General features: G+C 40.3%; 1 protein-coding gene across 2 annotated transcripts in view; it reads left to right on the plus strand.

The window, feature by feature from the left end:
* SARNP (SAP domain containing ribonucleoprotein) overlaps nt 1–25,038 on the plus strand; it is a 41,773-nt gene that overhangs the window by 14,452 nt on the left and 2,283 nt on the right. Inside the window, exons 6-10 of one of the 2 annotated variants that reach the window (XM_047739511.1) lie at nt 417–490; nt 925–953; nt 4,898–4,923; nt 5,798–5,866; nt 24,138–24,227. In XM_047739511.1, coding sequence (XP_047595467.1) covers nt 417–490; nt 925–953; nt 4,898–4,923; nt 5,798–5,866; nt 24,138–24,227 — 288 coding nt within the window. Of the gene's footprint in view, nt 1–416; nt 491–924; nt 954–4,897; nt 4,924–5,797; nt 5,867–17,351; nt 17,819–24,137; nt 24,228–25,038 lie in introns of those variants that run through there. The other variant, XM_047739512.1, reaches the window with a different exon arrangement.

A 25,038-nucleotide genomic window follows, 5' to 3' on the forward strand; every position in this document is an offset into this window, starting at 1 on the left:
CCTTTTAAGTAGAGATGACATAGGACAATGCTGCCTCATTTCTAACTGAAAGAGTACCACTAATGTTGGAATCAAGCTGTTCCTTTGATCCCCTTTCAAAGGTCAACCAAACACAGCTTTTGTCTTCTTGGCTTCGTGCAGAATGTGGGTTTTATTTTATTCCTTTCCTTTTGTTTTTGAGGACATGAATGTAATAATAGTCTTTTGTGTTTGCATTCTGGAAAGGGCTGTTGAGTTAAGCCCTGGATAGATACAACCTGATAATCCTCTAGAATTGTCGGTATTCTCAGTTTAGACCTTGTGAAATATACTCCTCATGTTCGAAAGCTACATACTTCTAAACAACTTTTCTCCTTAAAGAAGGAAACCACACATTAATTTTTCTCTTACCCTTTTTTTGTCTCTTTATCACCTAGAGAATGCAGAAGAGAGCTGAACGATTCAATGTACCTGTGAGCTTGGAGAGTAAGAAAGCTGCCCGGGCAGCAAGGTGAGTGTCCTAGACTTTTGGATCTGAGACAGTGATAGTATGAAGGCCCTAGGTTTTAAATACAATTGTTAATTTTAAGTAGAATAGAGACTTTGCTGAAAAGAAACGCTTTTTTTGGCTCTCTTCAGAATTCTCTGCTGATTTGCATGTAGTAGCTATAGATTGGGTCTCATCAAGCAGGATTTTTGTAATAGGTGAAAGTCAGGAACTGACTGTTACTCCCGGTTTTGATAAGGTTTCCTTTTAGCTTTTTCTCTGGTCTCTTGGTGAGAAAAAGAGTAAACTGAACCTCTTTCATGGGGTTGTTAGAATTAGCTAATGATTGCAAGTCTTGAGATCACAAGCAAGAAGTGCCATATGTACACTTGACAAGGAGACAGACAAGCAGGAGTGTGAACAGCTTCCTAAAATTTAGCTTGTTTTTCTTTGTACAGATTTGGGATTTCTTCAGTTCCATCAAAAGGTAAGAATACAGAGACTCTTCTAAAAAAAAAAATTATATTTTAACTTTTCTGTCCCGACAGATCTCATTTCTCCAAAACAGTCACCTTTTTGCTTTGCATAAGACCATACTTAAGGCTTCCTTGGCACTTTAGAGAAGGTGCTGAAGTTATGAGAGAGTGGGAGGAAGTATTGACATTTGTTTTCCTTTTCTTGGACATCTTTAGAGAAGTTTCTGGTACCTTGCCTGCTTATTCTGGTGTCTCAAGTCAGTGTGTAATTATTACGTACCTGTCCCATGTTATACTGCCTTGTGTAAGTGGTGAAAGAGAGAAGAGAGTATCTTTTACCTCAACAATCTTAACTTCTAGGAATTTCCAAGGAAATCATGTTGGATGTGCTTAAAGACCTAGTTAGCCGTAAGGATTATCACAGCATTATTTTTCGTGATCAGTAAGTAGAAATAATGTAATACACAGTAGGGAATTTGTTAAATAAATGTCTACCATGGTATAGTAGACTATGCAGTTTTTAAAATGATATTGAAGAGTATTTGTCAGAAAAATATTAAACATAAATTATAAAATTAGCAGTATATTTCCCTTTTGGTAATAGAAGTGCATGTATTTATAGATAAATAGGTTTGGGGGCTCTTGGGTGGCTCACTTGCTTGAGTGTCTGCCTTCAGCTCCGGTCATGATCTCAGTGTCCTGGTATTGAGCCCCATATCGGGCTCCCTGCTCAGCGGGAAGTCTTTCTCCCTCTCCCTCTGCCCAACCCAGCTCCCCCAGTACCCCACTCATGCTGTCTCCCTCACTCTGTCTCTCTCTCTCTCTCAGATAAAAAAAATCTTTAAAAAAAAAAAAAGGAATTTTCTTAAAAACAGGTTTGGGGGGGGTGCCTGACTGGCTCAGTTGGTGGAGCATGCAATTCTTGATCTCAGGGTTGTGAGTTTGAGCCTATGTGTGGTGTGAAGTTTACTTAAAAATAAACATTTTTTAAAAATGGGGGGCACCTGGTGGCTCAGTTGGTTAAGCAACTGCCTTTAGCTCGTCATGATCCCAGGGTCCTGGGATCAAGTCCTGCATTGGGCTCCCTGCTCGGTGGGGAGCCTACTTCTCCCTCTCCCTCTGCCGCATCCCCTGCTTATGTGCACCTACTTTCACTCTGTCAAATAAATAAATAAAATCTTTAAAAAAAATGGTTGGAGGGAATATGTGCTAAATCCTTAATACTCATTGTCTCTAGTTGGAATTTTGAGTGCTGCTTTCTGCTTGTCTGTGTTTTTTAAATTTCTGCAATGAGTATCTTGTAATAAATTAGGAAGAAAGTTACATTTATCTATTTATTTATTTATTTGAAAGTTACTTTTAAAAAGAACATAGACCAGTTTTAGAGACTTAAATTTTAAATGTAATCTCTTAATCGAATTTAGTTTTCTTAGTGATCTGTCCATTTGAAGTGTATTAAGATGTCCTCTAAAAATGTAGCATTTTGCTCTGCTTTTTAAAAGACTAGCAAGAGGGGGCGCCTGGGTGGCTCAGTGGGTTAAAGCCTCTGCCTTCGGCTCAGGTCATGATCCCAGGGTCCTGGGATCAAGCCCCACATCGGGCTCTCTGCTCAGCGGGGAGCCTGCTTCCTCCTCTCTCTCTGCCTGCCTCTCTGCCTCCTTGTGATTTCTGTCTGTCAAATAAATAAATAAATCTTTAAAAAAAAAAAAAAAAAGACTAGCAAGGGGCGCCTGGGTGTCTCGTGGGCTAAAGCCTCCCAGGGTCCTGGGATCCAGCCCCACATTGGGCTCTCTGCTCAGCAGGGAGCCTGCTTCCTCCTCTCTGCCTGCCTCTCTGCCTACTTGTGATCTCAGTCTGTCAAATAAATAAAATATTTTAAAAATAAATAAATAAAAGACTAGCAAAATTCTGGCCACTATTGCTACATGTTTTATTTTATTTTTGTTCCCAAAGATTTTATTTATTTGAGAGAGAAGCGCAAGCTGGGGGGAAGGGCAGAGGTAGAGAAAGAAGCAGGTTCTTCGCCAAGTGCAGAGCCCAGTGTGGGTCTCGATCCCAAGATCCTGAGATCATGACCTGAACTGAAGGCAGATGCTTAACTGACTGAGACATCCAAGTGCCCTCACTACATGTTTTAGAAACAAGATATTTTCCGGCTTTTAGTTATATCAGATATCAAGAAAGATGCAGTAGGATTGGTGGTAGTACAGCAAAAATTATTAAAGACCTTAGGTGGTGCTATTTGAGGAAAGACAAAAGTTAAAATTAATAGTTTCTAAAAAGGAAACCTAGGGGCACCTGGGTGGCTCAGTAGGTTAAGCCTCTGCCTTCAGCTCAGGTCATGATCCCAGGGTCCTGGGATCGAGCCCCGCATTGGGCTCTCTGCTCATCGGGGAGCTTGCTTCCTCCTCTCTCTGCCTGCCTCTCTGCCTACTTGTGATCTCTGTTTGTCAAATAAGTAAATAAAATCTTGAAAAAAAAAAAAAGGAAACCTGATCAATAAAATAACGTATTGATAACATTTACAGTATCATTCATGTAATTCTGACATCTTTAACCTATAGAGTATCTCTTAAAAGAATAGAGTTTGGCAACATTTGAAAGGAAATGCTTTTTATGAGTAAGAACATAAAAACATCTAACAGTTCCTAGTACATGGGTTGTGGCAAAAGTTGAATCTGTACCTGAATGTTTATAATGGAGAGTTAGGGAACCAATTATACAAGATTGTGATGACTTAAAATTCTGAAAAGGTGTTTTTTTTTTTTTTTTTTTTTTTTTTTGCCTTAAAGATTTTATTTATTTGAGGGATGCCTGCATGGCTCAGTTGTTGGGTGTGTTCCTTTGGCTCAGGTTACGATCCTGGGGTCCTGGGATCGAGTTCCTCATCGGGCTCCTTGCTCAGTGGGGAGCCTGCTTCTCCCTCTGCCTGCTCTGCCTGCCACTCCCCCTGCTTGTGTGCACACACTCACTCTCTCTCTGACAAATAAAATCTTTTTAAAAAATTATATACTTATAATTCAGTGGTTTTTAAAAAATACATTTACAGGGTTCTGCAACCATCATCTCAGTCTAATTTTAAGACATATTTATCACCCCAAAAAGAAACCCTGTACTGATAAGCAGTTGTTTCTCTCTCCACCCCCACCCAAGCAAACACTCATTTTTTCTATGCATATTAATTTGCTTTCATATAAATGGAATTGTACAATTCATAGTTTTTTGTACTGGCTTCTTAGCACTAACATATTCAGGCTTTGTTCATGTGTGATACATTAGTACTTAATTTATTTTTATTTTATTTTATTTTTTTAAGATATTTATTTATTTATTTGACAGACCGAGACTACAAGTAAGCAGAGGAGACAGGCAGAGAGAGAGGAGGAAGCAGGCTCCCCGTCGAGCAGAGAGCCCGATGTGGGGCTCGATCCCAGGAGCCTGGGACCATGACCTGAGCCAAAGGCAGAGGCTTTAACCCACTGAGCCACCCAGGCGCCCCCTTAATTTCTTTTTAACGTTGGATAATATTTCATTGTTTGGGTATACCACATTTTACCTATCCATTCATTAGCTGATGGACATTTAGGTTGTTTTCACTTTTCGGCTGCTATAGATAATGCTGCTATGAACATTCATGTACAAGTTTTGGTGCGGATGTATGTTTTCATTTCTCTTGTGTGTATCCTATGAGTGGGATTACTGGGTCATATGGTAAACTCTGTTTAACTTTTTGAGAAACTGCCAAATTGCTTTCCAGAGTGGCTATACATTTTGTGTTCCCATCAGCAGTGAATGCAGACATGATCTCTAGATGCAATGTTTGCTTTTTTTCCCCCCTTTTAAGAGAAAGGATAATTGTCCTTTATACTTTTTCTATACTAATTTGATTTGAAGACTGTTAGCTCCCTTTATGATTTTTAAAAATGTTAAGTAAAACTTGTGTTTGCTTCTTTAGGTCTGTCATCTGATGCCAAGCCTATGGTAAGAAATCTTTTTTTATACCTTGAGGGACAAATCTTAACTCTGGTTTTAAAGTTGGAGATAGCTCCCCAGATCAGAGGAATTTCTGAGATCATATGAGTTTGGTGACTGTTTTCAATACAGTGTTTTATGTCCTGAATAAAATGGATTGAGTACTAAGAGGTCAGGAAAATTGCTATATATTTCAAGTCACTATAGACATCCTCCTTCCTGTCATTCCTCTTGAAAAAATGAGTAGATTTTGTTAGCTAGAGGACAGTTCATATAATTCTTTGTTTTATGGTACTGTAGTTTAGGCCTTGTCTAATGGCTCTGAAAAATGTCTAATTCTTAGTTACCACAAACAGATCTCTGGAAGCTGCTTATGAGTTCTGACTTTATGAAATCCTGCTCTTGAGTTTATAGTGCAGTATGGGAAATGAAGCTGAAATGTAGGAGTAGCAGAAAATTGAGTTGGGTTCTAGTGGTAGATTTGTCTTCTGAAGAAAGGAGAGCTGTGTATAGAGTTAAGAGCTACTGAAGAGACTATAAGATTTAATGATTTTGAACTGTGAATAGTGGACTTGTTTGGAGGTGATTATTTCAGATATTTGCTTTTTTAAGCAGTGTTTGGCCTGCTTTTATCTTAAACCCTCTTTAGGCCCTTGCCACCTTTGATGAACAAAGGAGGCTGAGTTGAATGTCCTATTGCATTCCAGAAGAGGTCTTTTAATAATTAGTGGCATGGATGGGTGCTGCTTAGTGTCCTGATTTGCCATATAGGGTATCTTTGATATTGTAGGCTTATTTGAACTCTTAGCTTTGGACTATAATTTCTGCCTTTTGTATCTTCTGATTTTTTAGAATATGGGTTTTTCCCCCTGTGTTTTTATAGGTTAACCTGGATAAACTAAAGGAAAGAGCTCAAAGATTTGGTTTGAATGTCTCTTCAATCTCCAGAAAGGTAAAGTACTGTTTTTGCCACCTTAGAGCAGCTGGGAGACTACATAGCCTGGAAATGACTGTCCTGAGAATATAGCTAGCTATTCATATTCAGCACTTCATTTCATGAAGTTTTTTGACTGTCACCTCCACTCGCGCACTGTTGATTACGTTATAGGAATTATTTCACATAGCAAATAGGTTTTGTTTTTATTTCTTGCAGATTTTTTCCATAGCTTCCACCCAAGCTGTTAGAACATGGTCTGTATTTCTCTTGGTTAAGATGTTGTAGTCATTGATGGTAAAAACTTACTACATCTACTTTAACTTCTGATATAGTCTTTTTTTTTTTCCCCCCAAAGATTTTATTTATTTACTTGAGAGAGAGTGGGTGAGGGAGCAAGCATGGGCAGGGGGAGGGGCAGAGGAAGAGGGAGAAGCAGACTCCCTGCCAATTAGGGAGCCCAATGTAGGGCTCTGTCCCAGGACCTTGGGATCATGACCCAAGCTGAAGGCAGTTGCTCAGCTGACTGAGCCACCCAGGCACCCCTCTTATATAGTCTTAATGGAAACAGGAGACGAAAATCCTGTCATTGGGTCAAAGGTACTTAAAAACGAAGTTCCCTAGAACAAAAATAAGAAAGTTATTTCATTCTTTCTGCCTCTCTGCTAACTGACATTATTGAGTTTATTAAGCCAGTGACTTTGTTGACACCGTGCTGCGTGGAGTGATGAATTTTATAGGGCATTGTTGTGTTTGTGGAGTTTTGCCAGGCACGTTCTTTTGGAGAAGATGCTGAGGATTCTCCTTTGCTTTGAGCAGGTAGTCTCTTAATCTGTGTTCTGTGAGAATGAAAGCACGTTTCTTGGTTGTGGAAGTGGGGGCAGGGTTAAGGGAAGACTCTTTCAAACCAGAGGAACTATCAAAAGAAATAAAGTCATTGGGGCACTTGGCTGGCTCGTTGGAAGCAGATATGACTCCTGATCTTGGGGTTGTGAGTTTGAGCCCCACGTTGGTTGTGAAGGTTATTTAAGTAAATAAACAAACTTTTTGAAGGGTCATTATTTCCCACTGAGTATGGAAACATTTAGCTCTCTGGAAATCCATTGGGAAGCACTGTCCTCTGAAAGTGGCTGTTAAAATTTTTGCTCAGGGGGCGCCTGGGTGGCTCAGTGGGTTAAGCCTCTGCCTTCGGCTCAGGTCATGATCTCAGGGTCCTGGGATCAAGCCCCACATCGGGCTCTCTGCTCGGCAGGGAGCCTGCTTCCTCCTCTCTCTCTGCCTGCCTCTCTGCCTACTTGTGATCTCTCTCTGTCAAATAAATAAATAAATAAAATCTTAAAAAAAAAATTTTTTTTTGCTCAGGAGAAAAACTGAGCACTGAAAAGTACAAACACGTATGCCCCAATGGGACTTTCTAACCTTATACACAACTGCTACATTTTCCTTCCGTTTAGGTTACATTTTTTATGTTTACTGAAGCATAACATTAGGTCTTTGTGCCCAGCTCGATGCTGAGACCGTAGGTGTTCAGTAGGAATATTTCCTAGTTTATGTGAAATTTTTAAAAATTCAGGAGTTCAGAGTAGACAGAGTATGTGTTTCTTAAGCCACATGCAGCTTTTTTTTTTTTTTTAAGATTTTATTTATTTATTTCACAGAGAGAGAGATCACAAGTAGGCAGAGAAGCAGGCAGACAGAGGAGGAAGCAGGCAGACAGAGGGGGAAGCCGGCTCCCCCTTTTTTAAAGTAAATTTTTCCCCAAAAGTTAGTTATTCTAGATCCAAATCCTGAAATTGCAGCTGGCTACATTCTCAGTGAAAGTTCTTTGGTTCAAAATCTAGTGTTTAACTGTTCTCTATCACCAGAGATGATTTGCTACCTAGTATTTGGTTGGTCAAGGTTAGTGATATGATTAAGTTTGTATTTATGGAACAACTAGGTTAGTATAATGTGCCCACCTCGTCCTGGGTTCCAGTATAGACTCCTCCTATATAATTCGGTCACCGTCTAAGTTTTACAATTCTCTAGGCACAGATCTCTTTCAGTTAGATAAGATGCAAATGGTGGAGAGTAGCAGGTAGGGTAGAGATTTCTTTTCATCCTAGTATCCTGAAAAGGGCAACAAGAAGTAGCACCTTCTGTCGTGTCTGTTGCATGATTTTGCTTGATCCAGCTTAAGGCCCAGATTTCTTGTGATTTCTCTTTGGTAGATTTCCTCTGCAGACCAGTGTGTATGATAAAGAGAAAGTGTGTGAGAGGAAGTGAGCCATGGAGCAATAGTGTTTATGACTGATTTTTTGTGTGTGTGTGTGTGTGTGTCATAGTCTGGTTATCTTTTCTTTATATTTTGGATTTATGTTTTGAGCATTTTGCAAATTTGAGGTTACCAAATCACCTCTCTTATTCCTAGGCTGACTTTTGTATGACTGCTCATATATTTCAACGTTCAGCTCCACTAGTATACTATACATGTTAGGCGGCACACAGAAACTTAAAGAATTATCTGCGCACCCACCACCCCCATCTCAGTCATCTTCCTCCTTTCCCCCTGCCCAAGAAAGGCCTGTCCGTTCATGTTTCCAACTCAAGTCTCAGTGAATAGAATCCTGTTGGTTTAGGATAATGGGAAGTGACAGGGCAAAGAATGGCACTGGCATTTATAGACATTTTTTACACAAGAGGCTGTAAATTGTCCCCTCCAACTCTTTGGACTATTTGAGGATAGAATGGCATGCCTTTTCTCATATAAGCCTCATGGTGACTATGGGCTGAGAAACATCCCACCCCCTCAAACAAAACAAAACCCAGATAAATAATCTCTGCCTGGTTGGTTCTGATTGATCACCAGTTAGGTTTTCAGTCTTGTGCTTGACTGGTTGTTTTTATTGTTTTGTTTTGTTTTTGTTTTTCCTTCTCTCTGTCAGTTTTTCCGTGCCTCCCAAGAGAAGTAGTGTTTGGGTTAGTCCTATTGGTGAAGGACAGGGCTTGGCTTGAAACATAAACTCATCTTTAAAAGGAGTGAGAGATGGATGGAGGGAATAGATGGGAAGCCAGCTCAGTTAGTAGATGATGGTCATAGGACATTAGTTTTATAAAAACTAAGTCTGGGTTTAAAGTTAGGATGTAAACTGATAATAGCTAATTTGGATTGTTTTGTTTTCTTCATCCCCTCCCTCCCCCCGCCAAATTGGCATATTTGGGAAAGTGAAACTTGATACTTCAGGAAGTTATAGGACATCCAGCTAAGTAAGTATTACAAGCAAAATAAAACCCAAGCCCAGGCACTAAGTAGGAAACGGAAATGTGGTTTATACTCTTTTCCCCCTTCCCCGAGAATGTGAGGGGCATGTGTTACTGCTTCTTGGTTCTTGATTAGTAGTAGAAAATATAGGCATCTTTTATCCCTATTGACGTTAGTACATCTTCCCCACTTCTCTGCTGCAATATTATTGTGTTTCCCTATCTGTAGCTCATGTTAAGGTAACTATCCTAATGAGTTATCATAAGGCCTATAAACAATAAAAGCTGCTTTTCCTGTGTTGGGATTTTATCAGTTTTCTTCCCTAATGATTTTGGTCTGTGTTATACAGACCTATAAACCTATAAAAAGGTTAAAAAGTTAAATATCTCTTCATTGGTCATTATTTTGTTGTTGAGGCTGGTAGCTAGAAGATTGTTAGGTGGCTGCAATGATTAGTTTCAGGAACCTTTCGTATAAGTATAGATTTTTGCTCACCATTGCTTGGGGATGAACCACTTCAGAATGAGAGAGATAGTGGACTTTCCTTGAATTTGAGGATCTTGTCACTGTAATCTGTTGAGATATCAAAGAAGAAGCTGTGACGGAGTCACTTCCAAGCACAGGAGAGCACCAGTGTGTCCTAGCATACAGATTTCGCTGTGGCTAACTGATTGTGAGCTGGTCTCCATTCACTCTTCTGGAATGCATATTTGATTTTATCTAAATCCCTTCCACCATCTGAAATAAATGAAATGTTTGTTCTTCTCTTTCAGCAGTGGGTTTTGGTATAGAGGGATGTGGAAGGAAGAACGTTTATTCTATGGATTTAGAAGTTGGTCACCAGCTTTCTCAGAGGGTTTATAATTGTTAAGAGTTTAGGTATGTGTGTATAAACCTTTTCCAAAGGAAGAACTGTGGGACAGCCATGCATAGGACATTGCCAACATGGTGCCGTAAGACCCTGAAGAACCATAAACCATGGTGAGGAGTTTGGCAGAATTTTTTTTACAGGGGTAGTGGTAGAAGATTTAGATCCCAAGATAAGTTGGAGAAGTAGTCTGCTAAGTGGTTTTGGGTTCTTTTCCATCCAAAATACACTCAAATAGCAGTACCTAGGCTAAGCACACCAATTAAGTCTCTATTCCTCTTTCTTATGCCCCATGAGACCAAGAGAAATGGACATAGTAGGGTTGTAGATGGGAAAAACTTTCATGTAGATCTTCTTAGACATTTCATTGAGCAAGAGTTTGGGGAGAATATCCCCGCCCCTCATCCTAGATTGTTGTTTTTTCTAAAAATGCTTCTTCCATTTGAAAAATTACTTCTCTTAACTTATATTAACCAATAAGAAAAGGCAGTAAGAATGGGAGAGAGAGAGAGAGGGGTGTGTGTGTGTGTGTGTGTGTGTGTGTGTATGTATGTGTGTATAGTAGATAGAGATAGCAGTTGAGACTGTCAAGGTGAATTTCAGGAAGAGCTAAGATCCAAACCCATGTAGGTTTCAGCATTTCTTGCAGCATTTTGGGGCTCAACTAAAATTTAACCAGTCTTAAATCTTCTTCTAGTTAATAATGATTTGAAAATTAATATTTGGTCTTTTTCTGCCTTCTCTCCTCTAAGATAAAAACTGCTGTTTCTCCACCCGCCCATTGGAACAAACCTTGAGGGAGTGGTGAAGGAGCTGTTTAAAGAGGAAACAATAGGGAAAACTCTCTGACCTCAGTTTATCCCCTCATCTGGTTCTTCATTTGTCCCTGCTGAGGAACAGAACTTGTCTTTTGTCTGTAACACAAATACATCTTCACCTCCCTCCCTTCCTACTCCCCCCCCACCACCCGCTCTTCTCACTCCCTTCTATTATAGTTCCAATCAATGATGTCATTATGTGTGCCATTCAACTGCTGTTGAGCCACTTGGCTATAGGAATTTGGAAGAGCAAAGAGGCAGAATGGAATTTTTCTCTGTCCTGCCTAGGGCTCTTGAAAATGTATTCTAATTTTAACTTGAGAAGTAAGAGTCAGATTTTTCTTTGCTTAATTTCTTCTTCTACCCTCCCACTCTATGTTCTAACCCTTAAACACAGTTTTTACTAGCTCTGTATGAGGAAAAAAATGGATAAAAAATGTTAGGAATATAAATTGAACACCTTAAGAGGAAAAGCTTTAAAGATTTGTGCAAGCAAGATGAAAATTTTGATGCCTTGTCAGGATTTATGCTGTTTTGCCCTGTTTATTGTAAGCTGGGCCTTTGAGAAGTTTCTGGTAGAGGGTTATACTTCCCTAGGGTGTATGGTTGAAAACACTAGGGATCTTGGACCTTTTCATTTTATTTTTTTTTTTACATGATTTTATACATTGAGTTTGAATCCAAAGAACTAGAAGAGGTAAGAAAGCTTGTAGTAAGAGAAAAATGCACTCTTTTCTGTCTCTCCTGTTCAAAATCCCACCCCCACTTAGGTCTTTGCATTCCTTCTTCTAACATGTCAGAACTGATGACTTTGATAAAAAACAAGTTTTATGCCTTTTTGTGGTCCCCCTGTAATCTTCTCCCCAAGAGTAAATACAGCCTGGAAAAGGAGGGGAATGAGTCTGTTTCACTTTTAATACATTTAGTTGCTTTTGCCAGCCAAGTTCTTGAGATGGGATCCTTCTGAATGTCAGTTTTTAAAATTAAAAAAAAAAAAAAAAAAAAGTTCCACTCATGGTACATAAGATAAGTAATTTTTAAAATTTATTTGTAAATATATCTGTATATCTAGTTGTATGTCTAATCTGGGGGTTACCAGTACCTGTGTCTAATTTGGGGATGACCCAATAACTGGCCTGGCTTTTCTAATTATAGCAATATCTAGTATCTCTGTCTGATTGCTCTCAGATATTCTCCCTGCCTATGGTGAAATGTGAGCCCACTTTCTGAATCCAAGTCTGTCCATTCTTCAGAATCTGTATGAGAGAAAAGAGAATGGAGTGGTTTTTTTGTTTGTTTGTTTTTATTTTTGTGTGTGTGGTTTTTTTGGTGTGTGTATTGCTAGTTTTTGGGCGGGACAGGTAAGAAGTTTTGGTATTCAAAGGTTCTTTGTGATGTGAGAGCTGTAGCAGTATAAGGATGTTTAGGATGTATTTTAATACTTGAGAGGCTAACATTTAGCTAATAGTGTTCTTTGGGCTGACATTGATAAGAAGAAGTGACCTTTTATTTTTGAAAATTATAGGTTCATGTGGTGCCTGGGTGGTTCAGTCAGTTGAGTGTTCTGCCTTTGGCTCAGATCGTGATCCCAGGACAGGATTGAGCTCCGCATTGGGCTCCCTGTGCGCACTCGCTCTCTCTCTCTCTCTTCCTCAGATAAATAAATAAAATCTTAAAAAGTATATATATATATATATAAGTAGGTTCAATTCAAGTAAAGTTTTTTCAAGTAAAATTTAAAAATTACATGGCAGTTCATTTTCTTACATATTCATTATTAATAGCAAAGTTGCTTTTCATGTCTGATAGCCATAGGAGATCAGAAAAATCCAGTAGTATTTAGAGATAGGAATGGGATGAGGCAGGGCATCAGATTGGGAGATATTTTATAGGGGGACATTTTCTTGTAATGTTTGCAAACTAGCAAAGGCCCTGTTTTGTTAAGTTTTTAAATTTTTTTAAGTAATCTCTGCCCCCAACTTGGGGCTTGGACTTACAAACCCTGAGGGTCGTCATATGCTCTGCTGACTGAGCCAGCCAGGCACTGTGAAAGCCCATGTTTTTAATAAAATCTGAGGTGTCTTGTTAAGATCTAGAAAATGTTAACTCCTTTCACCCCTCCCCTTTCCTTTGTTACTCTTTTCTCACATTTTTAAAATAGTATTTTAACCAAATTTTACCTTCTCATACCGAGAGCAGACTCTTAGGACAGAAATGGAAATGTATTTTCAAGATATTCTACACTTGAATTCATATCAGACACTGAATCCTTAAATCCCTAGCAGTGAAGATGTGTTACTGAGAAAGATACTGTGTTTGAAATGCTTGCTGTCTGGATTTTAAAAAACATGGATGAAGAGTTCATTGAGGTATAGAGTAGAGGAGGCAGTTATAGAATTTTCACTACCATATTCATGCTTAGGTATGAAGTAGTTGAGGAAGTACACTAGAAGTGAAGAGAGCTGTAAGATCAGAGAGGCCTCTTTAGTGCTGTTTCAAAGTGAATGAGCAAAACACAAGCCTAAGACAATTCCTATCTGTTCTTCTTTCTGATCTCTACTTTGTTGATATCCCCCTTGTACTCTGTATCAGTTCTGCAGTGGGAAAAACAAACAAACGAACAAACCACCTTTGTGTGCTTGAACCTAGTTGCTTGTGTTTCCCCCCCCCTCCCCATACCTGAAGTTTTCCCTGATCTTGTTTTGGCATGTTTTTCCTATATTGAACTCCCTTGTCAAAGAGTCTCTCTGTTCCTCTACTTGAATTCTATGAAGGCAAGCAATACAGGTGTGCTTCGTAGAGCCAGTTGTGATTTCTTCATAGTTTCTTTTCCCCTTCTCATTCCCTGTGGCTGAGAGACCCTATTTGTAGGAGCATAAACTTTTTTGGAAGGCCACCTAGTGCTTTGGGGGGGAAAACTGGAGTGGAGTAGCAACTTTGCTTGGACTTGGTGAGATTGATTGATTGATTTTTTGGGCTGTGCTTTCTCAAAGCCATTTGTAGTTGTTCCCAACTATAGCAGCACATAAGGGTCACCAGGGGACCCTTTTTAAAATACATCTCCCTAAGCTTTTCCTTTTGAGATTCAGATTTATTAGTTTGGGTGAAACCAGAAATCTTCATTTTAAAATATTACAGGTGGGTCTCCTGGCTGCCTCAGTTGGTAGACCATGAGACTTGGGTCTTGAGTTCGAGCCCCATATTGGGCATAGAGCTTACATTAAAAAACAGGTAGATAAAGATATATTTTACAGGTGAAAAGAGCCTGCTTTCCTAGTGCTCACTGTAATTTCTGAATGCTTAGGTAACTGTCCTCCTTCATTCTCTGTATATTTGGTTAAGATAGCATATACCTCCCTTCAAAGTTTTTAGCTTCCCTCTACTGACATTCTTGACATTTTGGTAGCTCTGCATCGCTTATCCTTAAAAGCAGCAGCTTCCTGGCTTTAAGGGAGGGAGGTGGGACTTTTAATTAGAAACTTGGGTTTCCGGGGGTCTCCAAGTGTAAAGCCTTCATTTCCTCCACTTGCTTTGCTTTGTCCTACAATCAGCTAGAGCAAGACCGAGACGACCTCCTCTGGGGTTGGAGAGGAATGGGGGTGGGGGAAGAGCTTGTTTTGGAGAAAGAGAAAAAGTGATGGGAGCTAGTGACTGAGAACAGTGTTTGGTTCTGAGCTGATTGTGTTTTGGGGGCTTTCAAATCCTGTAAAGATAAAGGGATACTACAGTTTCTAGCCGTCTCTAAATCTCATGTAGCTTTAAAGTTCCTGGCACCCTGATGGCCCTAGAAAGTTGATTCTGATCTCACAGTTAAAATTTTTGAGAGTGGGTAAGATGGTTTTATTGGAGATACTTTTTTGTTACGTGTGTGGGAGTGTTAGAGTGTCTCTTTACTATCTATGTGCTAAAATGGCATAACCTTTTACTAGTCCAACCTTTTGCTTTGTCTTGCTTAGTTAAGGCTCTGTGCATTAGTTTTTAGGACCACCCTCATGTTTCCTTGGTCTGGCTGACATAAAGGCTCAGGAATAAACTTGTTCAGATGAAATTTCAGAAACGGGGGCAGGGAGGTGACAGCTGTGTGTTAAGCATTGCAGTGGTTTCTGAGAGAAAAACCATCAGTTGGCTGTCATTCACCCTGAGAGTATAAAATTGGAAGCCCACTTACCCTGGAGTGTTTCATAACCTTTACCTCAGGGGAGTCAAGGCCATATCATATTAATCTACCATCGCCTGAAAACCCCCAGCCTCTGCTTTTCATCCTGCCATCAGTCATGTAGCAGTGAGTCAGAAAAGTGACCATAAAGCGCCATCCTCCTCATTTTGCCTCACTGTTTTACATTTCTTTGGAAAATCAGACTGGTCTGAGTACTATTAACATCTTCATATCGTTAATTCATTTATAAAAGGAAACAGTTAGAGCCACCACTTGGGTGGCTCATTCGTTAGACATCTACACTTTGATTCAGGTCGTGATCCCAGGGTCCTGGGATCGAGCCCCATATTGGGCTTCTTGCTTAACGGGAAGCCTGCTTCTCCCTCTCCCAGTCACCCTGTTTGTGTTCCCTCTCTGTCAAATATAAATAAATAAAATCTTAAAAAAATATAAAGGGGTGCCTGGGTGACTCAGTCGTTAAGTGTCTGTCTTCGGCTCAGGTCATGTCCAGGGTCCTGGGATTGAGCCCACATCAGGCTCCCTACTCAGCAGGAAGCCTGCTTCTTCTCCCTCTCCCACCTTCCTGCTTGTGTTCCCTTTCTCAATTTCTCTCTCTATGAAATAAATAAATCTTAAAAAAAAAATAAAAGGGACAGTTAACTTGTTATTTTTGCAAAATGGGACCATCTTAGCTCACTATCAGTCTCTTTCCCATCATTTCAGGAGAAAGACTTCTGAGAAAATAACTGTTAAAGTGGGGTACATAAAGTGGCAGAGTTTAGGTCTTGATGGAAATATACAGCAGACTCTTACACTGAAGAGTGTTGAATGTGAAGAGTAGCTGTCATTAAAACAGCCATATGAGGGGGCGGCTGGATGTCCCAGTTGGTTCAAGCCTTCCGTTGGGCTCCACATTGGGCCTGGAGGCTACTTGAAGCAAACAGACAAAAAAAAAAAAAAAAACAAAAAACACAGTTATAGGGACACCTGGGTGGCTCATTCAGTTAAGTTTCTGCCTTTGGGTCAGGTCATGATCCTGGGAGTCCCGGACTGAAGTCCTGTATCAGGCTCCCTGCTCAGCAGGGCGTCTGCTGCTTCTCCTTCTGGTCCCCCCCAGCTTGTGCCTTCTCATTCTCTTTCTTTCTCCCAAATAAATAAACAAAATATTTTAAAAACCAAAACACCAGTTATAGGAGAACACCCAGCTCCAACTCATAGCAGTACCTGAGTTGAGCTTCCCTGAAGTGCTCTTTTCTGCTTATAAGGATACCTCTGACTGAATTTTTTAGATTGTAATTTCTTTTTCTTACACATGTGTAAGGAGGGATGATGAGTGAGTGAGCTGTTGCACTGACCAGGAAGAATGTCTGGCTTGGTTAATTCTTTTGGTCTCCTCTGAGAATAGTGAGGATATCTCATATTTAAATTCAGTAAGTACTTCAGCTTTGGGTTTTGGGAATTATAGTTCCTTAAATAAGCCTAAGTTACATTTGGGCCACTGCTTTGTTTTTCCTAGTTTCCTTTTTTTTAAAAGATTTTATTTACTTACTTGACAGAGAGATCACAAGTAGGTAGAGAGGCAGGCACAGATGGGTGGAAGGGAAGCAGACTCCCCGATGAGCAGAGAGCCCCATGCGGGCTCTCCTGATCCCAGGACTCTGGGATCATGACCTGAGCTGAAGGCAGGGGCCCAACCCACTGAGCCACCCAGGTGTCCCCCTCCTTTTTTCCTTTAAGATTTTATTTTTTTAAAGATTTATTTTTGCATTTTGGAGAGAGAGCACAAACGGGAGGGGAGAGGGAGAGAATCTCAAGCAGACTCCACTGTGAGCGCAGAACAAACATGGGGCTGGATCTTACGGCCCTGAGATTGTGACCTGAGCCAGAACCAAGAGTCAATCAGATGCTTAACCAACTCTGCCACCCAGGCACCCCTGATTTTTTTTTTTTTTTAAAGATTTGATTTATTTATTGGGGGATAGGCAGAGGAAGAAGAGGAGAGAGAATCTCAAGCCAAGAGCCTAAATTAGCAGGGCTGGATCCCAGGACCCTGAGATCATGACCTGAGCCAAAATCAAGAGTTGAACGCTTAACTGACTGAGCCACCCAAGTGCCTATAAGATTTTATTTTTTTAAGTAATGTCTACAACCCTCGTGGGTCTTGAACTAACAACCCTGATAACAAGAGTTGTACACTCTACTGACTGAGCCAGCCAGGCACCCCCTCCTAGTTTCTTTTTATGATCCAGAGTGGCACTGGTAATAAAATTAAAAAGGTGTATGTTTTCAGTACATAGCCCATGGAGTGCTAAGTAAATCAAAGTAGGCTCCTCTTGGCAGAGCAAATAACCCTGGCACACTAAGTTTGGAGTGGTGTTCTTTATTGTTTATTTATTTTATTCTTTATTGTTCTTTTACAGGATAAGACCAGTAAGTTTTGAAAAATGTTCTCTTGAATTTTTATCTTGAAGAAGCAAGTTGGGTTTGGAGGATAACAAAGCCACACTCTACTCCCATCTTAGGTAGAGATCTAATCCTTGGAACTCTGCCATAGAACAAAACAGTTTAGAAAGTAACTGTGATGTTCAGGCTGCCAGTTGTTGTAGCTGATCTTCCATTTGGGACTTAATTCCTGGCTACAGCGTATATGCCTTGGAAACCATTGACAAGAGTCCTTAATTTAAAATTTCTAGGGGCTCCTGGGTGGCTTAATCATTAAATGTCTGCCTTTGGCTCTGGTAATGGTCTCGGGTCCTAGGATCGATCCCTCTATCAGGCTCCCTGCTCGGCAGGAAGCCTGCTTCTCCCTCTCCTACTCCTCCTGCTTGTGTTCCCTCTCTTGCTGTCTTTTTCTCTGTCAAATAAATAAAATCTTTTTTAAAAAAAATAAAATTTCAAATGATAACTTGGTACTTCCTTCCCCTCTCTTTTTCTTTCTTGGAGGTACTGAAGTATTTTTTAATTAATCCCATTATATTTAGAGAGGAGTAAGTTCTTAGGGGACCAGCAGCAACCCTGTAACTAACTGTACTTCATCTTCTAAGTTTCTGCCTTGGGATCTAGGTGTTGGATCCTTGTCTTTGGATCTCACCTCAGTACTTCTCTCTCACCTTAATACATCTGGCTAATAGAAAATATTTTCAAAACTGCTTGCCAGAGGCAGGCCACACATTTGGCTCCAAATTTTATAGCTGTCAGAAGAAAGAGGAGAGCAGTTAAAGTGTTATAGTGATTCACAGAGTTGGGAAGATGAAAACTTAAAATTTGCTCAGCAAAACCATAATTACATGTGGTGACCAGAAAGAAGATATCCCTGTGGGTCCTCATAATGCAGTAATGTAATGAACAGGGGCTCCTGGGTGGCTCAGTTGGTTGAGCATCTGCCTTCCACTCAGGTCGTGATTCCGCGGTTCCAGGATCAAGGCCCCCATCAGGCTCTCCACTCAGCCGGGTGTCTGTTTCTCCTGCTCCCTCTGTGATGTCTCTCATTTTCACTCTCTCTCAAATAAATAAAATCTCTTAAAAAAAAAAACCTTAAAAAAAAAAGTAATGAACAATGGCATGCATCTTCACTTTTACTCAGTCTTAAATTTGTAAGTCCCATGAGGTTTAGGATCTTTGTCTTACTCATCTCTTATTCCCCATGCCAGAATAGTTGCCTAACCTAAGGAAGACACTCAGTGGATATTTGAAAGACTAGTGTATGAATGGATTAATTTTGAATGGATTAATGGTTTAATTTAAAATGTTGATGGGTTGGGGCGCCTGGGTGGCTCAGTGGGTTGGGCCGCTGCCTTCGGCTCGGGTCATGATCCCAGGTCCTGGGTTCGAGCCCCGCGTCGGGCTTTCTGCTCAGCGGGGAGCCTGCTTCCTCCTCTCTCTCTGCCTGCCTCTCTGCTTACTTGTGATTTCTCTCTGTCAAATAAATAAAATCTTTAAAAAAAAAATAAAAATAAAAATAAAAATAAAATGTTGATGGGAGCAGATGTCTATAACTCATTGAAAGCAATTCTTCAGGGGCCTTTAGAGTACCTTAAATTGGATCTGCAGAGTTAGAGTTTGGATCCTTGCTCTGTTCCCTTGAATATTACCTAGATTTTTTTTTTTTTTTTTGTCATTATTAGTTTGATGAAATCAGTAAAGCCTAGCAGCATAGATTTTTTTTTTTTACGGTTTCATAAGCAGAAGGTGGTTTAATAGTACCACTGGTAGAGATGATTATGGTTTTGGCTGGTTTCTTATTCTGCCACACTTTACCCCTAAATCTGCTCATCAGTCCAAATACTTATTTGCCTTGATGCTAATGGGAATTCCTTGTATTGGTAATGAGTCTAATTCTTACCCACTTTTTTTTTTTTAACTTTTTATTTATTTATTCATTCAAGTAATTGCTACACGAAACATAGGGCTCAGATTTCACAACCCTGAGATCAGGAGTTGCATGCTCTTCCCACTGAGTCAGCCAGGCACCCCAAGATTCTTACCTACTTTTTTTTTTTTTTTTTTTAAAGATTTTATTTATTTATTTGACAGAGAGAGATCACAAGTAGACAGAGAGGTAGGCAGAGAGAGAGGGAAGCAGGCTCCCCACTGAGCAGAGAGCCCGATGTGGGACTCGATCCCAGGACCCTGAGATCATGACCTGAGCCGAAGGCAGCGGCTTAACCCACTGAGCCACCCAGGCGCCCCTCTTACCTACTTTTGATGACTTTTTTGTTTGTTTGTTTGTTTGTTTCAGGGGTAGAATTTAGTGATTTCATCAGTTGAATGTAACACCAGTGCTTTTATTACAAGTGCCCTCGTTAATGCCCATTACCCAGTTATCCCTTTCCACACCCACCTTCCCTCCAGCAACCCTCAGTTTGTTTGCTAGAATTCAGCATTTCTTCGGATTTGTGTCCCTTGTCCCTCTCAATTTTCATCTTGTTTTATTTTTCCTTCCCTTCCCCTATGTTCATCTCTTTTGTTTCTTAAATTCCACATGAGTAAAACTATATGGTATTTGTCTTTCTCTAACTTACTTCATGTAGTGTTATATCCTCTAATTCCATCTGTGTTGCAAATGGCAAGATTTCATTCCTTTTGATGGTTGAGTAATATTCCTTCATAGATAAGCACACCACATCCATTCTTTTCTTTCTTTCTTTCTTTTTTTTTTTTTTTTTTAAGATTTTATTCAGTTGAGACAGAGGGAGACAGCACAAACAAGGGGGAAGATGGAGAGGGAAGGGGACTGAGCAGACTCCCCGCTGAGCAGGGAGCCCCATGCAGGGCTCAATCCCAGGATCCAGAGATCATGACCTGAGCGGAAGGCGGACACTTAACTGACTGCGCACCTCGATGCCCCTTGATGCCTTTGCTTGTAATGTAGAAGCTTAGCTTCAGAATTTTGTTGGTGGTTTCACACTCTGTTTCAAAGACCAGAAGGAAGGTTGCAGTAGAAATCCTCGCTGCCATTTATTGAGGAGCTTTGTGAGAACCCCTTTATTCTGAGCTGCAGTTTCACACATGTGATTTGTGTCTTGGGGCAGCCTTGAACATCTCAGCCTTTTCCTGCATCGAGCACTGTTTTCTTTATGTTGCTTGAGGATTTTCCAAATATGAAAGGGAAACAAGGAGAAAAGTGAATTTGAAAGTTGAAGACGTTGTCTGAAGAGCTCAGTTTAGAATGATCTTATTCCAGGATGGGAAATACAGTGATAGGATTCATGGGGGGTACTTGGCTTTATTAAATATACGTTCTGCTTTCCATCTTGTGCTTTGAATATGGATATTCTCCTCTTCTGCACAACTCTCTTTCTCATTTTTACCAATGATCTTCTAAAAAGAAAAACAAGGCAGCTATTGGGAGATAGGAGGATTATGTATGCTGAAATTACTGATGTCAGTTGGGTTGCTATTTAAATCTTGAGTGAGAGGACGGGCAAGTGAAGTATATGGATCGATCTGAACATCCAAGGCCTGTGTTTAGTCAGTGAGGACGGGTTCCTCCTCTGGTTTTGAATGCAGGTTGTATGTTTTGAAGAGTTTCCACTTGATAGGAAATAAGGGCACTTCGGATTCCAGCACTGTTCTTCCCACACAGGAGCATACATGGGAAGAAAAAAAAGATTTGCTGGTGGTTAAGGGATCGCGGGAGGGAAGTGGAGGAGGAATGAAGAAGGGAAAGGTTTGCAAATGCATGACACTGAGCTAGAGGGGTCAGTGCTGCCTGCAGATAGTTGCACAACCCCATTTGTGCACTTGAGCATGGCCTGAGGGAGCATTGGCCTGATGAATGCAGAGAGAGATGCGTTTTGACCGAGGTAATTTCCCTCAGATGGGTCTCACCATCCCATGAATCAAAACCTGTCAGCAAGGAGCTAAAGATGGAGTGAAGTTTATTGTACGTTTGTTTCCATGCGACACCGTCACGCTAGAAGGGTCAAGTGAGAGAGATCATTAGAACTGTGTTGATTTACTGGGCCTGTTGTGCACTTTCCCTGCAGGGCAAGGGGGAAAGAAGCTTTAGGAGGGAAGCTGAGGGGCTCTGGGTGGGGAGGGAAGGGCAGGCATGCACAAAATAAATAAAACCCTCACTGGTCTCTGCGGACGAGGGGTGGGCAGGCTGTTTGTAGGCGGGTGGGAGGATCTGTATTGTTTTGTTTTGTTTTGTTTTTTTTCTTTTCCCTAGAGACCCTGGTAGATTTGCAGCAGATGCTCTGCCTGGATGTCCAGGAGAGACACCAAAGGTCTGATTAAAAAGGGAAGCTCATGGAGAACTCTCCCATCTTAGCCTTAGTGGCTAGAGACGTGTACCCTCTCACCTTCCCTCTCTCTATCTTTCCTCACCTTTGAGCTGAAAAAGAAGCACAGAAAATTTAATTTGGAAGTCAAAATCCCTGTTTCAGGTTGTAGCAAAATAAAGAACCAGAGAAAAGGCTGTCCACACATTCTAAATAGACATAAGCTTTGTGATGAGATTGTGGTAGGGAGTGGCCCCAGGGTTTGTGCTGAAACACACACACACACACACACACACACACACAAAACCAGCTGGGTTTTGAAAGTACCATCTCCGTCTCTCTGATTTGAACTGGCTGAAATAACCTTACCTCTGAATTGAATGAAAATAAGTATGTAGTAGTAGTTCAGCAATATAAAGGTCTAGTTCAGCCTTTCCTCAAGAAGGATATGGGATGCTCCTTTTATTACTCCTAACACTGTACTTGGCCTGGAGACTTAGTGAACTGGAGATATTTCACCTAGAATATGCTCTAGAGATTCTCATTTTGAGTGTCCATTTTTATCTCTTACTCCTTTAGTCTTAATGGGTGGTAGATAAATTAAAGAAAACTTTTCCTAGTTACTATATGAGGGCTGTGTTCATTGGAAACCTTCCTAATTCTTTTATTACAGTTCAACAGATGGAGTAGCCAATTGGCAAAATTAAGAAACAATTCATTAGAGGAAATCTTTAGTGTAAGATTACAAACTGGAGTCTTTTCCCAGATCCCAAGTAGTTACAAAGTTGAGGTATACGAAGGGGGTGGGATCCTACAGTGACCCCAGGTTATTTGAGTGATACGGAAGTTGTTGAACTAGTTTTACAGCTGCCTTTGTCTAAGGATCCTTGCGATCCTCTTCCTTTGGGAATTAAGCACTTCTTCCATTCTGCTTTTATTCTTCCAAGGAAAGGGTTGTGTGAGATACCTGAGGAGATGGTAGAGCTAAGAAAGTGGATTCTTGAGTAAAATGTCCTGGGTCCCATTCCTGGCTCTCTGCCACTTACTATTTGTGAGACTTTGAGCAGGTTACTTAATTTCTCCAAGTTTCTATTTTCTTATCTGTGAAATGAGTTTAGTCATAGTACCTACTATATATGTCACAAGTACCTACTATGTTTGAGATTATTAGAAGAAGTAAATGAGGAGTATCTGGTTGGCTCAGTTGGAAAAGCGTGTGACTCTTGATCTTGGGGTCATGAGTTCAAGCCCCACATTGGGTGTAGAGATTAATAAAAAGATAAACAAATGAATAAACTTAAGTAAATGAGATATTTCATGTAAAAAACTTCATACAGTACCTGGCACAAAGCAGACAACTCAGATGTTAGTGACTATAATATTATCATCATTATTTTAATTTCTGATTATGAAAAACAAGAATACTTTTGGGGGGGTGCCTTGGTGGCGCAGTCGATGAAGTGTCCAACTCTCGATTTTTTTTTTAAGATTTTATTTATTTATTTGACAGAATGAGACAGCAAGAGAGAGAACTCAAGCAGGGGAAGTGGGAAAGGGAGAAGTAGACTTCCTGCCAAGCAGGGAGCCTGATGCAGGGGTCAATTCCAGGACCCTGGGGTCATGACCTGATCCAAAGGCAGATGCCCAACCACTGAGCCACCCAGGCACCCCGATTTTTTTCTTTAAGATTTTATTTATTTGAAAGAGTGAGCAAGAGAGAGAGAGAGAGAGAGAGGAACGGGGGGAGAAGCAGACTCTCCTCTGAGCAGGGAGCCTGACTTGGGCTCTGTCCTGGTACTCCCTGATCATGACCTGAGGTGAAGGCAGACAACTGACTGAGCCCCCAACTCTTGATTTTTGACTCAGGTCACGATCTCAGGGTCCTGGGATCGAGTCCTGCATTGGGTTATGTACTCAGTGGGGAATCTGCTTGAGAATTCTCTCTCTCTCTCTCTCTCTCTGTCCCCCCAGTTTCAAACTGTTGAGAGCCTTCTGTGACTTTGCTGGGCATTCATAATGTTTGGCTTTCTTTGTACATTCTTCAGAAATACCACTCTGGCCTCTTTGTCTTCTTCCATCTTTGGCAAGTAAATGGAATTTGTAAGCAGTGTTCAAAAGTAGTTTGGGTGCCTTCTACCAACATTTTGTCTTCATGTGTTACCCATTTAAGCCTCAGTGTTCCATAACTCTGAACTATTAGAATTTCTGCTGAAATTTGTTGTATTTGTTGTGGGTAGTTCTTATGTTTTCTTGACTCCGTGTCTCTCATGAATATTGAAACCCTACTTAAAATTAAGTTTTTAGTCATTCTTAGGGCCAGCATACTGTATGCTTCCTTAATCAGTTTCCTGTCTATTTTTTTGTGTGGTGATCCTTAGTTTTTGGTATAAGGTTGGCTGGTATATTGTAACCATTAAGTTAGAATTTCATCTCATGAGTGGAGGCTAGCTTGTTTCAATTCTTTTCTTTGTCCCTGAATAGTCTGAAGATGATGAGAAGCTGAAAAAGAGGAAGGAGCGATTTGGGATTGTTACAAGTTCAGCCGGAACAGGAACCACAGAGGATACAGAGGTAAAATATACCTAGAGTGCTTCATAGAGCCCTTTCTTGAAAGGAAGTGAGGGTGAAGAAACATTATTTTCCTGGCCTGCTTCTTAAGTGCCCAGATAATAAGATCTTTTTGTTCTTTGCTTTATATCTGTTCTCTGGGTAAAGTAGCCACACTGAATTCCATCAGTATACTTAATTTGGTGTTAGAGCCATTTAGCCTAGAAATGAGCACAAAATTTGGAATCACAAAAGCTTGAGTTTGAAAAGTGACTCTGCCACTTCGTATTACTTACAAGTTATGGCAGTTCTCTGAGCCTGTTTCATCATCTGGGATGTGAGATAATACCTACCTCAAAGTGGTATTTTAAGCATGAAATTATTCTATGTAAAAAGGGATGATACTATGTAAAATGCTAGACACAAAGCCTGTCTATTACATTTGGTAAGTAGCAATGTCTCTGATTATCGGCTAGCCATATTTCTTTGATCATTTAATGAAGGCTTGTCCAACTCAGACACAAGTATAGTTGTGCCTAACTCCCCTCTGGAATACCTCAATGGACTCAAAAGAGATTTCTTATTCTTATCACTTTATCTATAACTCGTTTCTTAAATGAAAGAGTAGCTTTTTTAATTTTGTTTTTGTTGTTTGTTTTGTGTTTTTTGTTTTGTTGTTGTTGTTTTTAAAGATTTGTGTTTGTCTATATCCCAGCTTCCTCTGGAGTAACTCACATTAATTGAGACCCTGAGCATTGGCAAGACTACTCAGAGGTTTGACAGACAGTATTGATTCCAATACTGATTTGGTGATTTAACAGTATATCTATAATAG

The sequence above is a fragment of the Lutra lutra genome, chromosome 8 (genome assembly GCF_902655055.1).
Source record: "Lutra lutra chromosome 8, mLutLut1.2, whole genome shotgun sequence".
NCBI lineage: Eukaryota > Metazoa > Chordata > Mammalia > Carnivora > Mustelidae > Lutra > Lutra lutra.